Below are 18,182 nucleotides of genomic sequence, written 5' to 3'. Positions count from 1 at the left end.
AGGAGAGAGAGAGGAGAGAAGGTGAGGAGAGAGAGGAGAGGAGGAGGAGAGAGGGAGGAGAGGAGGAGAAGAGAAGGAGGAGGTGAGGAGAGGAGAGAGGGGTTGAGTGTCGCCCGTACCAGACAAAGCTGAGGGTGTGGTCTCTGTGTGTGAGGACGGCCTGGCTGGGCGTGAGGAGGGAGGGTCTCCCCTGCTGCCCTTTGTTCATCATCAGGATCACGTACAGCAGCCTGCGGAACACCTGGCGCAGAGACTGCAGGAACACCAGGAACAACAGCTTAGTTGTTAAAGCAGGCGGCATCTCAAACGCTTTGACACAGCACTGGAAAATACTGCACATTAGATACTGTACATAAACTACCTCACTGTACATAGCTCATAACTGTATATACCTCTAAACTATACTGATGTTTACAATACTACCTCTGCACATACTGTATTACATAGTCACCTATCACTACCATTCTTGTTCTATTTATGTTGTGCCCATATATCACTTTTGACACTTCTGGTTGGATGCTTAACTGCATTTTGTTGTATAGTACTTGTACTCTGCGATGACAATAAAGTTGAATCTAATCTGATCTAAAAATGGAGCAAAGTGATCTTCAGATGTGCCTGTAAGTAGATCCATGGCAGCAGTGAGGTGGTGAGTCTGTGTCAGAAGGCAGAAAGGCGTGTACCTCTTTCTCTTTATATAGCCCATAACTGTCTAAACTATACTGATGTTTGCAACACTACCTCTGCACATACTGTATATTACATAATTACCTATCACTACCTCTTGTTCTATTTACAGTATATCGTGCCCTTATATCACTATTTACACTTCTGGTTGGATGCTAAACTGCATTTTGTTGTATTGTACTTGTACTCTGCGATGACAATAAAGTTGAATCTAATCAGATCTAAAAATGGAGCAAAATGATCTTCAGATGTGCTCAATGTAAGTAGATCCATGGCAGCAGTGAGGTGGTGAGTCTGTGTCAGAAAGGCAGAAAGGTAGAAAGGTAGAAAGGCAGAAAGGTAGAAAGGTAGAAAGGTAGAAAGGCAGAAAGGTAGAAAGGTAGAAAGGTAGAAAGGTAGAAAGGCAGAAAGGTAGAAAGGTAAAAAGGTAGAAAGGCAGAAAGGCAGAAAGGTAGAAAGGCAGAAAGGTAGAAAGTCAGAAAGTCAGAAAGGCGTGTACCTCCTTCTCGTCCCCGTGCTGAGCAGAGCAGAGCAGGGCCAGGCCGTGGTAGGCCAGCTCAGGCAGGGTCTCCATGTCCTCCACCTCCCTGCCCAGCCTCCCACCAAACCTCAGCTCCCCAGACACCGGCTCAAAGTCTGTCAGCTTCACAAACACCTGAGGGAGGCAAAACCAAAGACAAAAAGTTTAAATGTTTTTTGTGCAACTCCTTTCCAGGGTAATGTCATTTCTGAACGGTGAAATCAACATGTACCGGTACACTAAAACCATCAAATTAAAAGCTGAATCTCTACTTAAACCGTATAGTAATTGTTTGATTTAAAAATAGATTTAAAATACAAACTTTTATAGTATAGATGGAGCCAAAAGAAGAAAATAATTATTTGCTGTCCCATTACTTACGCAGGGCAGTGTATTAGACCACGCCTCCCAAATTATCCACTCAAGCTTTTTTTCCTACCTGCACACAGCTGTCATGGCTCTGACTAGCCTCCTACCTGCACACAGCTGTCATGGCTCTGACTAGCCTCCTACCTGCACACAGCTGTCATGGCTCTGACTAGCCTCCTACCTGCACACAGCTGTCATGGCTCTGACTAGCCTCCTACCTGCACACAGCTGTCATGGCTCTGACTAGCCTCCTACCTGCACACAGCTGTCATGGCTCTGACTAGCCTCCTACCTGCACACAGCTGTCATGGCTCTGACTAGCCTCCTACCTGCACACAGCTGTCATGGCTCTGACTAGCCTCCTACCTGCACACAGATGTCATGGCTCTGACTAGCCTCCTACCTGCACACAGCTGTCATGGCTCTGACTAGCCTCCTACCTGCACACAGCTGTCATGGCTCTGACTAGCCTCCTACCTGCACACAGCTGTCATGGCTCTGACTAGCCTCCTACCTGCACACAGCTGTCATGGCTCTGACTAGCCTCCTACCTGCACACAGATGTCATGGCTCTGACTAGCCTCCTACCTGCACACAGCTGTCATGGCTCTGACTAGCCTCCTACCTGCACACAGCTGTCATGGCTCTGACTAGCCTACCTGCACACAGATGTCATGGCTCTGGGATTTGTCCTTCAGAGGGAACTTCTGGAGGAGCCGTAGGAGAGTCTGGACCAGCAGGACGATGCCCTCCCTGATCTTCACAAGGTCGTGTGGAGAGATATGGACTTCCTCTTCCTCCTCCTCCTCATCCTCATCCTCATCCATCTCCGTCTGTTTAGAGTTAGACTGACACACTCACAATGTTAATGTCAGTCACCTCACACACAAATATCAAGCAAAAACAATATGGAATGAAAACAAAAACACAGAGCTCAAGCCTGGTACACACAGAAAGATGATCTCGATCGTTTTCTGTCCTTGGTCGAAAGGGGGAAGATAATTATCTTTGTGTGTGTACCAGGCTTAAGGCACGTGGGGGCAATGACATATTTCAATGAGCAGACGTGTACAAAAGGATAAGACATGTAACGTTCAGTGTCTAACCTCGTCGTTCTCCTTCCTGTGTGACTTCTTGTTGCAGCTCTGAGGCCAGCAGTGGCTGGACATGCCCAGGCAGGAGTCAAACAGGATCTGGTGGAACACCTTGCTGGCCACACTGCCTGTGGACCACACACACACACACACAGAGAGACAGAGAGACAGAGACAGAGACAGAGAGACAGAGACACAGACACAGACACAGACACAGACACAGACACAGACACACACACACACACACACACACACACACAGACGTCATCTACAAGTGTTCGCTCACATTTATAAAAGTCTTACTCAAACGTGGAAAAAGTCCTTAGTGAATAGAATGGGGGTTTCTTATTCATAAGGCTGATAATGAAAACAAGACTTCAGAATATTAACCCCCCCACACACACACACACATACACACACGCACATGCACACAGACAACGCCCCCGCCCCCCCCTCTCTTTTCACACACAGGTTAGTAGACTTTGTTTTTATTTATTTTATCCTCACTGTCTTTGTTTGTTTTTATTCTTGCCAGGGCCTCTTGACCAGATCGTCATTGTAAATGAGAATTTGTTCTCAATTGATTTTATCCGGTCAAATAAAATAATAAATAAACGTGACGACTCACCTGGGATCCCCAGCAGCAGCAGGTAGAGGGCGGCGGCCTGCAGAGCCGCCAGTCTGTGTGTGAAGCCGGCGCTCTTGGGCTTCCCTCCCAGGACGAAGTACCCTACGACCGCGACCAGAGACTTGACCGAGACGCCGTTCTCCCCAAACACCGTCCAGACACTCTAGAACGCAGAGGCAGGATAGGGTCAGACACTCTAGAACGCAGAGGCAGGATAGGGTCAGACACTCTAGAACGCAGAGGCAAGGATGGTGTCAGACCAGGGAATGGAACTGGGTAAATGGACTGACTTATATCAAAGCTCTTTACAACGGCCTCTCATTCACCCATTCACCCATTCACACACATTCACACACCAATGGCGGCAAGCTACCATGCAAGGCGCCGGCCCGCTCATTGGGAGCAATTTGGGGTTCAGTGTCATGCCCAAGGACCCCTCGACATGTGGCCAGCCGGGGTTCAAAACCGCCGATCTGCCGACCTTGCAATCATTAGGCTCTCCCTCCTGAGACACAGCCACCCCCGGTACTGCACCCGGCAAGTTATCATGTTACTGGACCCTTATGTCAACACAACTGGATCATGACATCACACTGACAACACACATTAACTACAAAACACAGCCCGGCCATCACATAGTGACATAGTGGGGGCCTTGAGTGGGGCCTGTCCAAACATATCTAGCAAGCCATCACACAAACACAGACAGTTTCCTTACCTCAGAGGAGGCTCCGTCCTCCGTGGCGTAGGGCAGCAGGCGCCGGTACAGGCGGAGGAAGGCCTTGGGTCCGGCTCTGCTGATCTCATCCTCCACCTCCGCGTCCAGCGGCTCCGACTCAGTGAACTCAAAATCCCAGACAGCGTCGACCCACCCTGGGTACAGAACACACCAGAACATGACATCACTGGTACAGAACACACCAGGACATGACATCACTACAGAACACACCAGGACATGACATCACTACAGAACACACCAGGACATGACATCACTACAGAACACACCAGGACATGACATCACTGGTACAGAACACTCCAGGACATGACATCACTGGTACAGAACACACCAGAACATGACATCACTGGTACAGAACACACCAGGACATGACATCACTACAGAACACACCAGGACATGACATCACTAGAGAACACACCAGGACATGACATCACTACAGAACACACCAGGACATGACATCACTACAGAACACACCAGGACATGACATCACTATAGAACACACCAGGACATGACGTCACTACAGAACACACCAGGACATGACATCACTGGTACAGAACACACCAGAACATGACATCACTGGTACAGAACACACCAGGACATGACATCACTACAGAACACACCAGGACATGACATCACTACAGAACACACCAGGACATGACATCACTATAGAACACACCAGAACATGACATCACTGGTACAGAACACACCAGAACATGACATCACTGGTACAGAACACACCAGGACATGACATCACTGGTACAGAACACACCAGGACATGACATCACTACAGAACACACCAGGACATGACATCACTACAGAACACATCAGTACATGACATCACTGGTACAGAACACACCAGGACATGACATCACTACAGAACACACCAGGACATGACATCACTATAGAACACACCAGGACATGACATCACTACAGAACACACCAGGACATGACATCACTACAGAACACACCAGGACATGACATCACTGGTACAGAACACACCAGGACATGACATCATACAGAACACACCAGGACATGACATCATACAGAACACACCAGGACATGACATCACTACAGAACACACCAGGACATGACATCACATCACTGGTACAGAACACACCAGAACATGACATCACTACAGAACACACCAGAACATGACATCACTATAGAACACACCAGGACATGACATCACTACAGAACACACCAGGACATGACATCACTATAGAACACACCAGAACATGACATCACTACAGAACACAGCAGGACATGACATCACTGGTACAGAACACACCAGAACATGAGATGTGCCTAAGCGTGTGTGACAATCAGTATACTGTATGATGGAAACTAATGACTGTATTATTTTCTAAATGTATCTTTTAATGTTAGTTGATAGATCTATAGATTTTTATATATATTTACTTTATTGTTATGTTATCTGTCTAGTATAATCGTATAGCAATTCTTATACTATTTAGTTATGTTGTTTATCTTTGTTCTATGCCCATTGGATTGTATGGTTTATTCTTTATATTATTATAATATATATTAGTTTATATTATTGCTATTGGGTGTTTTATTGATTACTATTGTTCTATTATTGTTTGGCATAAAAGTATGCTGTGTGGATGTGTTAAAGCACTTTGAGCTGCAACGTTTGCACGAAAAGTGCTATACAAATAAAGGTTATTATAATAATAATAATAATAATAATAATAATAATAATAATAATAATAATAATAATAGTAATATGACAACCCTAGTTGACTATCTGTGCAGTATAGTACAGTGGATTGTGTACATAGCCTTTATTTATGTAAACCAGCTCCTTACCTTCTTGTGATTTTATTCTTTTTCTAAAAGTTTTTTTTTCTTCCCTTTCCTAAACACCAGGGGAGCCACCCCTCCTAAATTTCGTTGTTTGGTACCTGTACTGTAGCAATGACAATAAAGTCCATTCATTCATTCATTCATTCATTCATAATAATAATAATAATAATGGGGGCCAGAGTGAAATATACTTGTGTAAAGTAAACCTCACAGTGTTGTCGACATGTTGTAGCTTTGGCACAGTGTAACCAGGGGGGTATTCCATCAACGTCACTAAAGTAAAATCCAGGTTTATTTTTTATAAATCTCGTGTGATTTATCAAATTAAGCTTGGATTTTTCGATTAATCTTGCGAAAATACCCCCCAGATGTGTTCCAGCTGTCGTGTAGCCTTGTAGCTATAGCAACTTTCTGATCTGGACTAATAATGGAACGTCATCAATCAATGCCAATTTTAACGGTACATGTCATATGTTTGCTATAGAACGCGATTTATCTTGTTGAAGACATCGCTCTTGAGTACAAACAGTACATCAAATGCCTTACCTGAGGGGAATGTGTGTGACTAGCTTACCTGAGGTGAACGTGTGTGACTAGCTTACCTGAGGTGAATGTGTGTGACTAGCTTACCTGAGGTGAATGTGTCTGACTAGCTTACCTGAGGTGAATGTGTGTGACTAGCTTACCTGAGGTGAATGTGTCTGACTAGCTTACCTGAGGTGAATGTGTCTGACTAGCTTACCTGAGGTGAATGTGTGTGACTAGCTTACCTGAGGTGAATGTGTGTGACTAGCTTACCTGAGGTGAACGTGTGTGACTAGCTTACCTGAGGTGAATGTGTCTGACTAGCTTACCTGAGGTGAATGTGTGTGACTAGCTTACCTGAGGTGAATGTGTCTGACTAGCTTACCTGAGGTGAACGTGTGTGACTAGCTTACCTGAGGTGAATGTGTGTGACTAGCTTACCTGAGGTGAACGTGTGTGACTAGCTTACCTGAGGTGAATGTGTGTGACTAGCTTACCTGAGGTGAATGTGTGTGACTAGCTTACCTGAGGTGAATGTGTGTGACTAGCTTACCTGAGGTGAATGTGTCTGACTAGCTTACCTGAGGTGAATGTGTGTGACTAGCTTACCTGAGGTGAATGTGTGTGACTAGCTTACCTGAGGTGAATGTGTCTGACTAGCTTACCTGAGGTGAATGTGTGTGACTAGCTTACCTGAGGTGAATGTGTGTGACTAGCTTACCTGAGGTGAATGTGTGTGACTAGCTTACCTGAGGTGAACGTGTCTGACTAGCTTACCTGAGGTGAATGTGTCTGACTAGCTTACCTGAGGTGAATGTGTGTGACTAGCTTACCTGAGGTGAATGTGTGTGACTAGCTTACCTGAGGTGAACGTGTGTGACTAGCTTACCTGAGGTGAATGTGTCTGACTAGCTTACCTGAGGTGAATGTGTGTGACTAGCTTACCTGAGGTGAATGTGTCTGACTAGCTTACCTGAGGTGAACGTGTGTGACTAGCTTACCTGAGGTGAATGTGTGTGACTAGCTTACCTGAGGTGAACGTGTGTGACTAGCTTACCTGAGGTGAATGTGTGTGACTAGCTTACCTGAGGTGAATGTGTGTGACTAGCTTACCTGAGGTGAATGTGTGTGACTAGCTTACCTGAGGTGAATGTGTCTGACTAGCTTACCTGAGGTGAATGTGTGTGACTAGCTTACCTGAGGTGAATGTGTGTGACTAGCTTACCTGAGGTGAATGTGTGTGACTAGCTTACCTGAGGTGAATGTGTGTGACTAGCTTACCTGAGGTGAACGTGTGTGACTAGCTTACCTGAGGTGAATGTGTGACTAGCTTACCTGAGGTGAATGTGTGTGACTAGCTTACCTGAGGTGAACGTGTGTGACTAGCTTACCTGAGGTGAATGTGTCTGACTAGCCAGAGTGTGAGTTGTCATGGTGAGCCCGGCGTAGTAAAGGTGTGTGTGTGTGCTAAGCTAGCTAGCTAACCCAGACCACAACAAACGAGAATAGAGAGAGATAACGTCGAAAGCTTCGTTTCCCCCATCACTAGAAGATGAACCTTACCTCCAGGGACCTCTCTCAGCTGCAGGAACTCCAGCGCCGCCATCAGCTCCATCTTCCTGCTTTCAATCTGCCCGCCAACACAACCTGACAGACACACCAACGGACTAACGTTCTTCTTCTTCTTTTTATTTGATTGGCGGTTGGCAACCAGCTTAAGGTGCATTACCGCCACCTACTGGACTGTGTGGCGCATTACCACCCCCTACCGGACTGTGTGGAACGTTAGCTTGACAGGGGGGAAAATGTAAATGAAAGAAATAAACAAAATGGTGGGGAGGGGTAGAGTTAAATCCTACCTATCAATCCTGTTTCTTTCAAATATTTAATTAACTGGTTATTTACTTTAACTGTGTTTCCAAGTAAGTTCCCTACAGTAAACATTAACTTAACCTTCTGAATTGCTGTTTTCAGGAGCTTTCTCTGTTCTTCATATTTTCCACATTCCAGCAGCACATGCTGAACAGATTCCGGGTTATTGCAGTGTGCACAAATGCCGTTTGGGTGTTTTCCTATTCTGTAAAGTGTGTCATTCAACCCAGTATGACCTATCCTGAGCCGGGATATCACTGTCTCTTCTTTCCGGTTCCTGCCCATCCTTCCTATTCCGACTTTCTTTTGAATGTTAAACAAATGCCTTCCTGTTTCATTTCTGTTCCAGTTTTCTTGCCATAGTTCCTGCATGTGTATTTTAATGATTGATTTTACCTCAGCTTTACTAAGTGGAATATCCATTTCTATTGTTTGTGACTTAATTGATTGCTTAGCTAATATATCCGCATCTTCATTTCCTTCTACCCCTACATGAGCAGGAACCCAAACAAAGCAAACAGTGATATCCATACTATATATTACATAAATTAAATGATGGATCTTGAAAACAATATCCTGTCTGCATGATTTCAACGATCTGATACTTGACAGTGCTGCCCAACTGTCAGAGGCAACGAGTGCATTACTAACCCTATTCTCTACCAACCATTCTAATGCTGTCAATATTGCTAGAAGCTCCACTGTGTACACTGATAAATGATCGGTGGTTCTTTTTTTAATTCCTGTTTTATACTGTGGGAAGAATACTGCAGCTCCTGTACGTCCTGTCTCTGGGTCTTTTGAGCCATCTGTACAAATTAAGAACTTGCCTGTATAGTGCTGACCAATATAGTTTTGTACCACATTCCCAGGATGTGCATGTTTGGACTTATCTTTTTGCTATTGTATTCCCTATCCATCCAAAACTCATATAATGAGTCTTATTATGCTCCCAACAATCTTGTACAATAGACCTAGTTGGATGTGAACTATTCTGACCTTGGAGATTAACCCAGTAAGCTAACAAAAGTTTAATTCTGCGTATCCACAGTGGCTGTTCCCCAACTTCAACTTGTATTGCTGCTACTGGGGATGTTTTAAAAGCTCCACTACATATTCTAAGTCCTTGTGTTTGTTGCACATCCAACTTTTTAAGATGGCTTACTGCTGCTGACATGTATCCTAAACATCCATAATCTAGAGAAGCCCTCATCAATGCCTGATACACATTAAACAATGCTGCTCTGCTTGCTCCCCAATCTCTCCCTGACAGGCATCTTAACAGGTTATTTACCTTTTTACATTTATCTTTTACTTTATCCGTGTGCTGTTTCCAGGTCAACTTTTCATCAAATAAAACACCAAGGAATCTAATTACATTAACCTGTTCTAAAGTATGCCCATATAATTTCAATGACACTTCTCTCGATCGTTTAGAAAAAACTATTACCTGTGTTTTAGGTAAAGATAATTTGAACCCCCACTCATTTGCCCATTGTTCCACCTTCTCAATTGCAATCTGCATTTTCTTCTCTATGTATCTCAGATTCCGCCCCCTTATCCATAAGGTCCCGTCATCTGCATACAAAGACTTCCCTATTCCTTTTTCTATTTGTTCAAAGATGTCATTAATCATGACATTGAATAATACTGGACTACAAACACTCCCCTGTGGAGTCCCATTCTCAACCCTGTATTCCTTTGAATGTTCTGTCCCTACCCTTATCTGTATTGTCCTGCCAAAAAGAAAATCTAACACCCAGTTATATAACCTACCATCTACCCCCAGTTTACTTAATTTGATTAGCAATCCTTCCTTCCACAACATATCATAAGCTTTCTCAACATCGAAAAAGACAGCTAACACCATTTCTTTGTTAGTTTGAGCTTTCCTAATTTCTGACTCAAGACGTAAAATGGAATCCATAGTATTTCTTCCTCTACGGAACCCACTTTGAAAAGGAGAGAACAACTCTTTACTTTCTAAATAGTATGTTAGCCTTTCTGTAATCATTCGCTCCATAGTTTTCCCTAACTGTGATGTAAGTGCTATTGGTCTATAGCTTGATGGATCTGATGGGTCTTTACCTGGTTTTAAAATAGGTACAATGATTGAGTGTTTCCATTTGTTTGGAATTTTACCTGATTCCCACACTTTATTAAACAACTTTAATACTAAATCTAATGCATGATCCTTCATATGAGCTAACATACTATAGCAAATACCATCCTTCCCTGGTGATGATTGCCTCCTCACATTTACAGCCCTTTTTAATTCAAGCAATGTAAAAGGTAAATCTAAACTATCCCTTGTTGCACTCTTCTTTACATTAACATCTATATTCTGAGCAAGAATTGTATCCCTACGGTGTCTAGCATTTACTGTTAAATGTCCTGAACTGTGAACTTTCACTAGTGTTTCTGCCAGAAGTTCTGCCTTATCTTTATTACTGACTGCTGATTTATTGCTACCTGTCAACACTGGTATTACATAATTCCTTTTAATTCCACTCATTCTTCGGATCATTCCCCATATATCAGACAGCTTATCTCTCTTCCTATCGTATAACAATATTTCCTCCAGTATGTCCGTTTAGCTGTTTTTATAGTTTTCCTAACTACTGCTTGTGCCCTTTTATATTGAATTAATGATTCCAGAGAATGATGTTTTTTCAACTGTCTAAATGAACTATTCCTATGCTTAACTGCTTGCCAACACTCTTTATCCCACCAAGGTACATTCTTCTTTCTCTCATTCTCTCTCTCTTTCTCTCTCTCTCTCAGTGCATGCTGGGAAAGAGATTGGAGATCGGAGGTGCGTGGAGGTAGTGAGTGCTTAACTTTTTTCTATCTTTATCTATATATTTATTTAAATGTATATATGCAATATTGCAATTTATAGTGTAGTGTTAGTTTACTGAGTGTTTGGGGTGTACAGGGTTAAGCGGGGAGTTTTGTTTGGCAGTCTGGCGTAAGACGCCAGTATGGAGTTTTCTCAACTTGGTAGAAAGCATGGAATTAGAATATCTGCTTCTAATGTGTCCGTAGAGGATTGTAGTTTAGCTGTAGCTGAGGTTGTTGGATACAACAGTGTTAAATCTGCTGCTAGAATGAACGGTGGAGTTGTGATTTTTCTGGACTGTATGGAGAAAGTTAATACCGTGATTGAATCCGGTGTAAGTATTGACGGTGTGTTTGTTAACGTGACGCCTCTCTCCACACCAGGTAAAAAGATCACCATATCTAACATTCCACCGTTCATAAGTGACTATCTATTGATAAGTCAATTAGAACGACATGGGAGGATAATTTCCCCTATAAGGAAAGTGTCATCGGGATGTAAATCTCCGCTATTGAAACATGTTGTCTCACATAGACGACAGGTAATAATGGTTCTCAAGAACAGCAGAGAAGAGCTTAATTTGGTATTCAAATTGAGAGTGGATGAATTTGATTACGTGGTTTTTGTGAACTCTGGGAATTCTAAGTGTTTTAAGTGCGGAGGGGAGGGGCATGTGATCCGAAACTGTGCGCAAAGAGAGACGGGAGACGCACAGCCCCAAGAGCGCAGAGCTGGGAGCGGTGCAGGTGCGGAGGAAGGTGGAGTGGGGCAGAGTAGAGCTGCGGGCACCGAGGGTGCCCCCTCCTCGGCCGGTGGTGAGGGCAGTGCGGGTGCGGGAGAGGGAGGGGGGAGCGCCCCCCCCTCGGCCGGTGGTGAGGGCAGTGCGGGTGCGGGAGAGGGAGGGGGGAGCGCCCCCCCCTCGGCCGGTGGTGCAGGCAGCGTGGGTGTAGGAGAGGGAGGGGGGAGCGCCCCCCCCTTGGCCAGTGGTGAGGGCAGTGCGGGTGCGGGAGAGGGAGGGGGGAGCGCCCCCCCCTCGGCCGGTGGTGAGGGCAGTGCGGGTGCGGGAGAGAAAGGGGGGAGCGCCCCCCCCTCGGCCGGTGGTGCGGGCAGTGCGGGTGTGGGAGAGGGAGGGGGGAGCGCCCCCCCCTCGGCCGGTGGTGCGGGCAGCGTGGGTGTAGGAGAGGGAGGGGGGAGCGCCCCCCCCTTGGCCAGTGGTGAGGGCAGTGCGGGTGCGGGAGAGGGAGGGGGGAGCGCCCCCCCCTCGGCCAGTGGTGAGGGCAGTGCGGGTGCGGACAGTGGTAACGTGACGGGGGAGAACAAAGGTGGTTCGGCACCCCTAACACGTCGGAGAAGGAAAGGAGACAAGGAAAAGGTGACAGCAAGTGACAGCGGAATAGTAGAGAAAGAGCCGAATGTGATAAATAAGGTAAACAGCCAGACAGTGGATGACAACAGTGGTGAGGTGGAGGATTATATACCTGAGCCAGTTGAAAAGGAAAAAGAAAGGGACAATAGTGGCTCTCAGGCTAAAAAAGGAGTGGAAAGTGATGTCAAAGAGAGTCAGGAAGAAGAGGAGCAGGATGTAGAAGGAGGTTATTCGTCCAGCATAGATGAGGATGAGGATGAGGAGGATAGTCATAATGTTGAAATAAGTAGTGGAGAAGATGATTTTCCCACTGATTCACAAGTGTCTGAATCACAACAGAAGAAACGGTATACAGTTAAACAGATTCAAAAGTTCTTGCAAACAACAAAAAACATAAGGAAAGTAGATATTAGAGATTATTTTGAAGATGAGGAGATGTTTGTTAACTCAGCAAGAAGTCAAATGAGAGCGAGGAGCAATGAGGGTGGGGGGTACACTTCCCAGGAGGTTTTTAGGCTGAAGAAAATCGTACAAAAATGCAATAAAACACACAATGAAGGGAAATCAGAATCCAGGTAGTTTAGGACGGTTCCAAGTTTTTTTTCCCTGTTGTACACTCCTTTTATATATAATGAGTGATATCAAGGTTTCCACACTTAATGTAAATGGAGCCAGAGATATGAGGAACAGTGCAAACTTGTTTGAACTCTGTAAATTGAAGAGATGCGATGTAGTGATGGTTCAAGAAACGCACAGTGACCCTTTAAATGAAATTGACTGGAGGAAAGAATGGGATGGGGAAGTTGTTTTAAGCCACTTAAGTAACAGTAGTGGAGGTGTGGCTGTCCTTTTCGCCAGACATTTTATACCAAAATCTTTCGTTGTGGAAGAAAATATTAAGGGTAGGTTGTTGATAGTTAAAGCCAAATATGAGCTTTTTAATATTGTTTTTGTAAATGTTTATGCTCCAAATATAGGACCCACCAGTTTTTTTTAAAATTATTTTTATTTTTATTTTACCAGGCGAGACAATTAAGAACAAAATTCTTATTTACAATGCCGGCATGCAATAAGGGGAAAGGGGACTGAAAAATAAAACATGTTAAAAACAAAGCACAAAAAGCATTAAACATATGCATGTAACACAAACAATACAATAGAACTCCAAATTCAGTTTTTAAGTGAACTTGGAGTAGTGTTAGGTCAGTGTGAGCCTGAAGACTTCTTATTTTTGGGAGGTGATTTTAATTGTACAGAGGATGATCAGATAGATAGGAACCACAGTGAACCACATCCTGCTTCAAAACATGCTATGAAGCAGCTTGTGAACACCAACAATTTAATTGATGTATGGAGGGGAATCCATGATAAACAAAGACAATACACTTGGGCTCATTGCAGAGAGAGTCGTTTTTCTATGGCCAGATTAGATAGGTTTTATTGTTTTAAACATCACTTTAGTACTGTGAAAGAGTGCAGGATAATACCTGTAGGTTTTTCTTATCATTCAATGGTAACATGTCATGTTTTTATTGCCAATGTAAAGCACAAGTCTGCATATTGGCATTTTAACACAGCTTTGCTTTTACATGTGAATTTTAAGGAAACTTTAGTTTTTTTTTGGGAAAGTTTTTAAAACTAGGAAAGGAGAGTTTGCATCCTTGAAACAGTGGTGGGATTGTGGGAAAGTAGAGATTCGACAGCTTTGTCAACAGTACGCTCTCAGTGTTTCTTGTAACATCACCAAATCAATGAGAGATCTGGAGATTGAAATAGTGGAGATGCAAGCTTCTGCAGAGTCCACAGGAAATCGAGGGTATAATGAAGACCTCAAATTCAAAAAAGCTGTACTGGCAGACTTGTTGGGCACTAGAACACAGGGGGCGCTGGTCCGGTCACGTTTTCAGAATGTCGCGCTGATGGATTCGCCAACAAAGTTCTTTTTCAGTTTGGAAAAAAGAAATGGACAGAGCAGGTGTATCCATGCTCTCCGTTCGGATACAGGGCAGGTTCTAACTGAAGCCAGGGATATCCGGCGGAGGGCTGTTGATTTTTATGCTCACTTGTTTAAAAGTGAATATGAGGAGGATGAATCTGCGTTTGAATCTTTCTGCAGTGGTTTACCTATTGTTTCAAAGGAGAGCAATAAGGAGTTGGAGGAACTGCTTTGACTGCAGAAGAGGTGGATGTAGCATTGCAGAGCATGCAGGGGGGAAAGGCTCCTGGGATAGATGGGCTCCCACCAGAGTTCTATAGAGCATTCTGGAACGAATTGAAAGAGGATGTGTTGGAGGTCTTTAATGAGAGTTTTGAGGACTCTTTGCTGCCTCAGAGTTGCAGGAGAGCAGTTCTAGCTCTATTGCCCAAAAAAGGAAACCTCCAAGAAATAAAGAACTGGAGACCAGTGTCGCTTTTATGTTGCGAATATAAGTTGCTGTCTAAAGTCCTAGCCAACAGACTGAAAAAGGTGATGGACCAGGTCATCCATAGGACACAAACGTACTGTGTGCCTGGCAGGTCCATTGTTGACAATGTGTCATTAATTCGAGGTCTTTTGGAAGTCTCTGGTTCAGCGGGTTTTGAAGCGGGTCTGGTTTCTTTGGACCAGGAAAAGGCTTTTGATCGGGTTGAGCACCAATACCTGTGGAAAGTGTTAAAAAGGTTTGGCCTCAGCCCTGGATTTATTGCCAAGATTAAGGTGATGTATGAAGACATTGAGAGCGTACTGAAAATTAATGGTGTTTTAAGTAAACCTTTTAAAGCAACGAGAGGTGTAAGACAGGGTTGCTCCATGTCTGGTATATGCTGTATGCTTTTTCCATTGAACCTATGTTGCACAATGTTCGTTTTAACATAAATGGCCTGTTTTTACCTGATTTTAATCCACATTTTATTTTATCTGCATATGCAGATGATATTGTTGTGATCATTAAAAACCAGCAAGATGTGACGGTTTTGGGCAAAATTGTTGAAACTTTTGGAAAGTTGTCAGCTGCGAAAGTGAATTGGGCAAAAAGCTCAAGGCTGTAGCAGTTGGGAGGTGGTCGACAGGTCTTCCTCAGTTGCCAGGAGGTTTAAGCTGGAAGAGTGGAGGATTAAAGTACCTGGGGGTTTACTTAGGTGATGATAAGACGGTACAGAGGAACTGGAAAGGAGTGGTAGAAAAGGTGGAGGTGGCTGTTACCCCAAATGTCGTACAGAGGGAGGGCTCTGATCATAAATAACTTAGTTGCATCAACTCTCTGGCACAAGTTAAAATGTCTAGAGCCCCCTGTTGGATTATTAAGAAAAGTGCAATCTACAATGGTTGTTTTTTTCTGGGATAACTTACATTGGGTGCAACAGAGTGTACTGTATCTGCCGAAGGAGGAGGGGGGTCAGGGTTTAGTGCACCTGGAGAGTAGAAAGGCAGCTTTTAGATTGCAGCATATCCAGCGGTTTTTAATAGGAGGGGACAATGTTGTATGGAAACATGTAATGAGTGCCATTTTAAGGAGAGTGGAAGGGGTGGGTTTGGATGCATCTCTGTTTTTAACTAACTGTAATTTTGCACATTGGTGTGGAATGCCTCCTTTTTATCAGAGTCTTTTTAGAGCATGGTTTTTATTCAAATGGAACAGACTGGAGCTCACTGTTCTGGCTGCTAGAGGAACCTTTGATTTATGGCGCCCGGCTAGACATTCAGGACAATGGTAGACCTGGGCTTGTCCAGCGTTTGTGCTCAGTGGGGGCAGTAAAACTGAGGCATGTAGTGGATGTAGCTGGGCCCGGACTTCACAACACAGAGGCAGTGGCTTCTCTACTGGGTCTGAGGTCATCCCGGCATACCAGAGACATTTTAAATGCATGGACTGAAAAACTGAGCAGCGAGGAACAAGTCATGTTACGGGAATACTCCAGTGGAACAGAAAGTCCTGACGAGGGAGATCCGTTCCCTGAGCTGGGAATTGAAATTGACCAAACAGGACTGACAGGACCCATGTTGGGTTGTTCATATGGTGTACCTACAAATCTGTATATGTTAAATGGGAAAATATGTACAAGTATTTGTACATATTTTCCTCCGTTCCTCCTTTCCTCCCTCCCTCCCTCCCTCCCTCTATCTCTCCCTCCCTCCCTCTCCCCCACCCCCCTCCCTCTCTCTCTCCCTCCCTCCCGCCCCCTCTCTCTCTCTCTCTCTCCCTCTCCCTCTCCCTCCCTCCCTCCCTCTATCTCTCCCTCCCTCCCTCTCCCCCACCCCCATCCCCCCCTCCCTCTCTCTCTCCCTCCCTCCCGCCCTCTCTCTCTCTCTCCCTCTCCCTCTCCCTCTCCCTCTCCCTCTCTCCCTCTCTCTCTCTCTCTCTCTCTCTCTCTCTCTCTCTCTCCCTCTCCCTCTCTCTCCCTCTCTCTCCCTCCCTCCCTCCCTCCCCCCTCTTCCTGATGTGAGTCTGGTTTAACAGAGCCTCCAGCACAGTGAAGGGGGATTCTACACACAGAGACTGACATCTAGTGGTGACATCTACTCACCACTAGAGGGCCTCAGTGGACACAATTTGCCTCAATGAAGTCTGCTGGAGACACTACTTTTCGTAGTGTGTGTGTGTGTGTGTGTGTGTGTGTGTGTGTGTGTGTGTGTGTGTGTGTGTGTGAACGTGTGTAAGGACATGGGGGGGGGGTCTCTGGGGAGGCCAGGTGAAGACCAGTGGAGGGGGGGGGACAGGAGGACAACAGGTGGAGGAGGAGGAAGAGGAGGGTTGGGGAGGAGGGATTAGGGGGGAGGGAGGGAGGGAGGGGGGCCAGTTCAGCTGTGAGACACAACCCAGGCAGGGGCTTGAATGGGGGGGAGACCTTGTCAGCTGTTTCCCCAAGAGAGAGAGAGAGGGGGGGGGAGAGAGAGAGAGAGAGAGAGAGAGAGAGAGAGAGAGAGAGGGGGGGGAGAGAGAGAGGGGGGGGGGGTGGGGAGAGTAGGGAATCCCACCAAGCAGGGTCAGTGAGTTCCCTGTTCCACAGAGATGTTGTGTGTGTGTTTGGTTTGGACAGCGAACACAGGAGCAGTCAATCACCTCCACATCATTACAGAGTCTGTGCACAGTGGATAGTGATAGTAATGTTTCTCCCCCTCTCTGTCTCCCTCCTCCTCTCCCTCTCCCTCCCTCCCTCCCTCCCTCCCTCTCTCTCTCTCTCCCTTCCCCTCCTCCCCTCCCTCCCTCTATCTCTCCCTCCCTCTCCCACCCCCGTTCCTCCCTCCCTCCCTCCCTCCCTCTATCTCTCCCTCCCTCCCTCTCCCCCACCCCCATCCCCCCCTCCCTCTCTCTCTCCCTCCCTCCCTCTCTCTCTCCTTCCCTCCCTCCCTCCCTCTATCTCTCCCTCCCTCTCTCCCCCTCTCTTTATCTCTCTCCCTTCCTCCCTCTCTCCCTCTATTTCTCCCTCCCTCCTCCACCCCCTCCCTCCCTCCCCCTCCCTCCCTCCCTCCCTCCAGACGACGTGTGTGACCTGAAGGCGGAGCGTCCGGTGATGGAGGTCGGGCTGACGGCCAAGGAGAGAGAGTCTCTGGAGGAGGAGAAGGAGCCGGAGGAGGAGGAGGAGGAGGAGGAGAAGGAGGCGCGCCTGAGGAATGGGGAGAAGGGCCAGCAGGAGGAGGAGGTGGAGGAGAAGGAGGTGAAGGAGGAGGGAGAAGAGGAGGAGGAGATGGAGGAGGAAGAGGAGGAGGAGGAGGAGCAGCTAGAGGAGTTGAGGT

General features: G+C 45.7%; 1 protein-coding gene across 1 annotated transcript in view; it reads right to left on the bottom strand.

The window, feature by feature from the left end:
* The window catches only part of LOC308164060 (condensin-2 complex subunit D3-L-like), a gene marked incomplete at both ends in the record, with an annotated part of 44,310 nt that overhangs the window by 23,790 nt on the left and 2,338 nt on the right, over positions 1-18,182 (bottom strand). Inside the window, 8 exons of the mRNA XM_080538220.1 lie at positions 120-253; positions 1,187-1,342; positions 2,236-2,424; positions 2,683-2,798; positions 3,299-3,461; positions 4,017-4,171; positions 7,950-8,016; positions 11,810-12,436. Coding sequence (XP_080394346.1) covers positions 120-253; positions 1,187-1,342; positions 2,236-2,424; positions 2,683-2,798; positions 3,299-3,461; positions 4,017-4,171; positions 7,950-8,016; positions 11,810-12,436 — 1,607 coding nt within the window. The remainder of the gene's footprint in view (positions 1-119; positions 254-1,186; positions 1,343-2,235; positions 2,425-2,682; positions 2,799-3,298; positions 3,462-4,016; positions 4,172-7,949; positions 8,017-11,809; positions 12,437-18,182) is intronic.

Source organism: Nansenia antarctica, assembly GCF_963989245.1.
Source record: "Nansenia antarctica genome assembly, chromosome: 8".
Lineage (NCBI taxonomy): Eukaryota > Metazoa > Chordata > Actinopteri > Argentiniformes > Microstomatidae > Nansenia > Nansenia antarctica.
Note: the sequence above shows the minus strand (reverse complement) of the source record. Positions and strands in the feature narration are given on the sequence as shown.